This window comes from Triticum dicoccoides, chromosome 5A, assembly GCF_002162155.2.
Source record: "Triticum dicoccoides isolate Atlit2015 ecotype Zavitan chromosome 5A, WEW_v2.0, whole genome shotgun sequence".
Lineage (NCBI taxonomy): Eukaryota > Viridiplantae > Streptophyta > Magnoliopsida > Poales > Poaceae > Triticum > Triticum dicoccoides.
In genome coordinates, this window is record NC_041388.1 from 708,834,853 (window position 1) to 708,841,801 (window position 6,949).

Below are 6,949 nucleotides of genomic sequence, written 5' to 3' on the forward strand. Positions count from 1 at the left end.
CAGATATGAAACACACGTGAAAAGTGTGAAAACTTGAACTTTTCGTGAAATTTCATTGGAATATTTGTGAACAATCTGTGAAACTTTGGGAAACTTGACATGATTATTGTCTTTAGAAAATTATGAAATCATAAAAAAAATTGACAAAACGTTTTATACAAAAACAAATGTGAATAGGTTATGAATAATTAGCAAAGTATAGAAGAGAATCAAATTGAAGAATAATGGGATCCAAAAAATTACAATAGGTACAAAAAAGGCAAGAAATAATGGAGTATGTGGCACCACAAGTTGCTGCAAAGACATGGATGGCTCATTTTGTGGAGAAAAAAATGTGGCTAATTCCGATCTCAAAGCAGCAGATTGATGCATGGTCGACGCTATCTATTCGGTGCAAATGGCTGGCTGGCAATTCTTAGTTCACCCTGGAGCAGATGCGCCTGACCTGACCCTGTGGGAAAATCAAGGGGCTGAAGTTCCCCATCTTCACCATGGCTGCGGAAAAGGCGTTGTTGAACGCATCCTGGTTAGATGCGAAGCCGTCAATGATGTGTTCGGTGGCACCACCGGCAAGGGTGTAGAGCACCTGGTCGGAGTGTAGGAGCCCCTTATTGAGCTTGAGGTTAATGAAGTAGGCATTGTCGAACATGTCCGGGCTCGTATCGTCCAATGGGGCCAAGTTTCTATCGGCAGAGCTGGTTAGCTGAGGGCAGGTGCACTGGTAGAAAAAGGGCCTGTTGTCCCGGTTTGTAAGGGCCTTTAGTCCCGGTTCCTGAACCGGGACTAAAGTGTCGGTACTAATGCCCTGTCCCTTTAGTCCCGGTTCAATCCAGAACCAGGACTGATGGGCCTCCACATGGCCTATGCGCGGAGCCCAGGCAGGAGACCCTTTGGTCCCGGTTGGTGGCACCAACCGGGACCAATAGGCATCCACGCGTCAGCATTTCTGTGGCTGGGGTTTTTGTTTTTTTAAGGGGGGGGAGGTTTGGGGGTTTTGGGGGGTTAATTTAGGTGTTTCATATATTGTGTTAGCTAGCTATAATTAATAGAGAGAAGTGTCCTCTCTTATGTCCGTGCTTGGTCGACGCTACGTACTATACATACGTATAGAGAGGACTAGACACACTAGCTAGCTAGTAAGCAAACGAAGGAAACAGAAGATCGTCATAAACATATATGCATACAGAGAGAAGTGATATCGACCACCTCTCCTTCTCCGAGAAATTGGTCGAACAACAAGTTCTCGTATATCTATCCGACACTACCGGCTACATATATACAATAATTATCTCTTACAAATATAATCATACGGACTCATGGTCCACATAGTATTCTCCGTCTTCAGCGATCACGTGGTCAAGAAAGAATGCCGCCAATTCCTCTTGAATTGCTCGCATGCGAGCTGGTGCTAGGAGTTCATCCCGCTTCCTATTGTGCTTGAATTTGAAGAAGGGGGTCAATACATATATATATGAATGAATGAAACTCAATACAAATGATGGTAATAAAATAAAATTGTGAATGTTGTTATTTACGTACTTCATATTGTTCGTCAGAGTACCCGCCCCGCTCACAGGTCGTGTGGCGGATGGACTCGCAGATGTAGTATCCACAGAAATCATTCCCTTGTTCCTGCCACAACCACATTACAAGAAATAGAGGTCAATCAAACTGATAAGCAAGAATGCTAAATGGTATTGATGAAACTAGCGCTTGAATCACTAGGAGATGCGCAGAACATGCTACTATAGTACTTATTCGGGTGTCTAAATTCCAGCTCCTTCGGCAGTCCCGGAACTTTTCTGGTGAATTTTCTCCAAACCCTGCCCGACAAAGAAAACAATTACTTGATATCAGGAAATGAACAAAGTTGCTGATATGGTGGATAATGATCGATTTAACTTACTTCTTGAGGATTTCAGTCATGTCCGCATACTCCTGGGGATCTTTTCATTCAGAGTCCAAGATGGTTACTACTCCCTGCTCAAGCCTAATCTCTAGGAGAATATAGTGGAAACTGCACACGCATGCATAACTCATCAATTACATTACTATAACCTGGACTAATATATAAGGGAAACCGAATATGCACAAGACAGTAACACTCACTTGAAGTTGTAAGGAAAGAGTATTATATCTTTGTTTTCATTTTTTTGAATGATCGTGGCAAGTTGGCCTCGGTATCTCCGGGACGATGTTCAACCGCAGTAGCATCTATGAGATATGTGTTAATGAACCCAATATCACCGATTTGTCTTTTCTTCAATTCGGTGATCTTCATTCTGCATAATATAGTGAGGATAATTATAAATACATGCAATGAAAGAGATGAGCTATATAGAGAGACTTAATGACATAAGTAGTAGTACTTACAGACAGTAGCAGGTGATCATTGTTTTATCGAGGGCCAATTGATTGAAAAACTGATAGAACTCCTAAAATGGAATAGGCAATAGTTCAATTCCAATGAGGTCATGCTCCGGTTTAACTCTCGCATACAAAGTACTCCCCCCCAGACTCTCTGCAGATTTTCAAGTACCAATCATGTAATCTTCGCATCATCGTTGTTAAAGATTTTTCATCTTTGACGAGAGGCTTCCTGTACTCGTATCTGTGTATCTGCACCTCCATGGGATCATAATGTACATCGTCGGGCAGGTAATCGTCAACATTGCCATAACCGGGCACCATCCTCGGATCGACGATGTCGCTAGGCACCTTGAGGGGGGGGCACGATTGCTTCGCTTGTTCACCGAGCTGGGCAATTTGTTTCCCAACTGCTCGTCGTTCTTTCAGCCTTTGATCACTGACTGTACTTCCCGACCGCTCCGCTTCAGCCCATGTCTTTGCAATAATGCGCTCATAGTTGCCTTTCGGCGGAGACTTGGGTGGTTTTGCCAGTGCAGCCAGAGTGCGCTTCACTTTCACCGGATCTACCTTCTCCTCCGGAGGTGGATGTCTCTTTGCTCTCAACCCTTGAAACTATTCATCCACTTCGGTTCGCGCGATCTTCACGTTCTCCTCCGGGGTCCTCTCGTATGGTAACTTCTGTGGAATCTTCAGAGAAGGACTGAATCTGTATGTCCTCCCGCCTCTGGTTGTACTACTAGACGCCGGCCGAGCAAACGAAGCAGTTGTCTTCTTTACTTGCTTACGAAGCGGAGGAGAAGGACTACGACGCGCCAGAGCAGCTACTGGAGTGGCGGCGGGTCTCTTCCGCCCTTGCTGACGAGGCGGAGAAGGAGGAGGCTGGCTGCTCGGGCGCGCCGGCGCAGGCGGAGTGCCGCCACGCGCCGGAGAAGGAGCTGGCCGAGGGCCCTGATCGTCACTCGCCGGAGAAGGAGGCGGTGGAGGTGGCGGAGTGTCCTGACTCGGCGGAGGAGGAGGAGGAAGCGGAGGCGTCCAGTTTGAAAGGTTGATGAGCTCCTTCCGCCATAGGCATGAAGTCTTCAGAGCAGACCCTAGCCGAGTCTCCCCTTCACCGGTAGGGTGGTGAAGCTGGAGGTCCTCAAATCCCTCCGTTATTTCATCCACCATCACCCTAGCATATCCTTCTGGAATCGGCCGACAGTGAAAAGTTGCGCCGGGTTCAGTAGGATAAACAGAGCCAACAGCGGCGTTGACCTTCAAATTCATCCATTGCGTCATAAGGTGGCAATTTTGAGACTCCGTGATAGCATCCACGGCATAGCTGGCAGGAGCCATCAAGGCATGCTCCGGCTGAGGCAGCTTGGTGGAAGCCACGCTGCTTCTGCGCTGAGATGGCGGGGTAGCTTCGGGGGAAGCTTCGACAGTACGTTTACTGTGATTTGCTTCTCGTTCCTCTATCGCGTCTACCCTTGCTTGCAGCGCTTGCATTTGGGTCTGCTGCACTGTTTTCCTCCTCTCATGGGATTTGTAACCGCCTGCGTCCGGAAACCCAACCTTCACGGAATGGAGCCTGGCGTGCCTCACGTCCATCCAGGGTGCTCAGGATTCCCGAGGGTCATTGTGAGATTGTCGTTCTCTCTGTCTGGAAAGAACTTCCCTTGCTGCGCTGCTTTGATATACTGCATAAGCTTCCTGACTGGTATGTCCATTTGATCGTTCGCCCAAATGCACTTCCCTGTTACAGGGTCCAAGGTTCCGCCAGCCCCTAAGAACCAAGTCCGGCAACGGTCTGGCCAGCTAATTGTCTCTGGTTCGATCCCTTTATCAACCAGATCATTCTCAGTCTTGGCCCACTTAGGCCAGGCTACGAGGTAGCCACCTGACCCCATGCGATGGTGAAGCATCTTCTTCGCAACATTTTGCTTGTTTGTCGCCGACATCTTCTTACTCTTTTCCGATGTCTTGTGGGCCACAAATGCGGGCCAGTGATCTCTGATCTTCTCATATCTGCCCTTGAATTCTGGTGTCTCATTATTTTTGACAAACTTATTCAGCTCTTTCTTCCACCTCCTCAATAGTTCTGCCATCCTCTTAAGAGCAAAAGACTTGATTAATTGCTCTTTATCTGGGTTCTCTGGATTATCCTCTGGCGGTAGGGTGAAATTTGACTTCAGCTCAGTCCAAAGATCATTTTTCTGCATATCATTGACATAAGACACCTCAGGGTCTTCTGTAGCCGGCTTAAACCATTGCTGGATGCTTATCGGGATCTTGTCCCTAACCAGAACCCCGCACTGAGCAACAAATGCGCTCTTTGTCTGGAGGGGTTCAATCGGTTGGCCGTCGGGCGCGATTGCTATGATCTCAAACTTTTCATCCGAGCTCAACTTTTTCTTCGGGCCTCGTCTCTTTACCAAAGTTGTGCTTGATCCGGAGGGCTAGAAAAAAGAACAAAGACTTAATTAATATGTGTACATACCAAAACAATGAATGCATCAATCAGCTAGTCAGCACATGCTTAACTAATATATATACCTGGCCGGACTCGGTTCGGTCACCGGAGCCGTCATCACGGTCTCCTTCTTGCACCGGCATTGGGTCACCGGAGCCGTCCTCATGTTCTTCTTCTTGCACCGGCATTAGGTCACCGTAGCCAGCTTCTTCACCCTCTCCTTCCAGACCGTCGGTGTCGTTGAGAAACAACGAGACGACATCACTTCCTTCTGTGATTATGTCCCTCAACAATGCTTCATTTGCTTCGTCTCGGGCGGTATCCATAGTTTCTACAAATATTTACAACATGGCAATTATTATTCAAACATGACAGATGGATATATTAGTGCCAAATGTAGAACTAGCTACCTAATCATAGTAAGGAATCATATATATTAATTAGTGGCCTCGACCCCCCCCCACGTGTTGAAGCTATCGGGAGGGGGTATATATCGACAACGACGACACTACATCTATATGTCCCTCGACGACCCTCGTTCCCTATAAAAAAAGAGCAAGAAGAAGAAAAAAAGAGGAGAAGAAAGAATAGAGGAGAAGAACTCCTCTATTCTTTCTTCTCCTCTTTTTTTTTCTTCTTCCTTTTCTTTTTTTATCCTCTTCTTCCTCTCATGTTCGAGAGGATTGCCGAGGGGTCGGAAGGTTTCCTAGTGTCAAAGGATTCAACAAAACCATGTCTTCATCATTAGGCGAAAGTAACATGTGCATGATGGTACGAAGGTCTCCAAAGTTATTTTGGAACGGAGTCCCAGATAAGATAATTCGCTTTTTGGTACAAAGTTCAGCAACACCTTCCAAATATCATTATTTGGAAGGCCTTTGCTGAAATTCATACAAAAAGGCAAATTATCCTATTTGGGACACCATTCCAAAATAACTTTGGAGGACTTCGTCATGCCTTGGTTACTTCCGGCTAATGATGAAGCCATGGATTTCTTCAATACTTTGACACTAGGAAACCTCTCTCGACCCCTCGGCGATCCTCGACCCCTCGAACCCTCAACGACCCTGGAACCCTCGACCCCTAGACGACCCTGAAATAAAAGAGGAGAAGAAGAAAGGAATATCTAGAGGAGAAGATCAAAGAAAAAAAAGAAGAAAAAAAGAGGAGAAGAAGAAAGGAATAGAGGAGAAGAAGAGAAAATAGAATTTATTCTATTTTGTCTTCTTCTCCTCTATTCCTTTCTTCTTCTCCTCTTTTTTTTCTTTTTCTTATTTATTTTTCCCCTTCTTCCTCTCCTCTTCTTCTCCTTTCTTCCTCTTCTTATTTTCCTTTTTCCTCTCCTTCTTTTTCTTCTTCTTCCTTCTTTCTAGCTAGATATATAAAACTTTTCTAAAAATGTAACTTTTGCATATATATACATGGAAAACATTGTTATCGGGGAGGGAGTATATCGACCCCCCCTCGACCCTCTTTTACTTCTTCTTCCTTCTTGCTTCTTCCTCTTTTCTTCTCCAACACAAAACACATCTCATCTCATCTCATTTCATCCAAAAATAATTCTTTGCATATGAACATACATACATTTACTTTTTTTCTTAAATGTTACATATGAACTTTTTCTTAAATGAGCATATGAACATTTTTTTAAATATTAATGAGCATATATCAACAAAAAATAGACCTTTTTCTTGGTAACAAAAAAATGCAAAAACGAGCATTATATATACAGCATATACAGAGCATTATACAGTGAACATACATACATACATACATACATACATACATACATACATACATACATACATACATACATACATACATACATACAGTGAGCATATACATGAGCATTATACGGCGACGGCGACGATGGTTGGCGGTGGCGCGCGCTTATGGATGACGTGCGGGGATGGCAATGAGAAGGAAAAGGGGAGGAGGCAGGGGCTCACAGCGTGGGGAGGGGTCGAGGTCGCCGGCCGGAATCGGTGCGGGCGACGATGACGGCATCGGCGTGGGCGGCGGGCGGCTTCGGGGCAGCCTGGCGGCAACGGGGCAGGGGCGACGACGGGGGCGCGCGGACGGCGTCGGGGCGGCGCGCGGACGGCGTCTGGGCGGCGGGCGGCGTCG

At 46.0% G+C, this 6,949-nt stretch overlaps 1 protein-coding gene across 1 annotated transcript in view; it reads right to left on the reverse strand.

Annotated features, from left to right (window-relative positions):
* Positions 1–415: 415 nt before the first annotated feature.
* Positions 416–6,949, reverse strand: part of LOC119298572 (peroxidase 2-like) — a 13,973-nt gene continuing 7,439 nt past the window's right edge. Inside the window, exon 4 of the mRNA XM_037575924.1 lies at positions 416–718. Coding sequence (XP_037431821.1) covers positions 416–718 — 303 coding nt within the window. The remainder of the gene's footprint in view (positions 719–6,949) is intronic.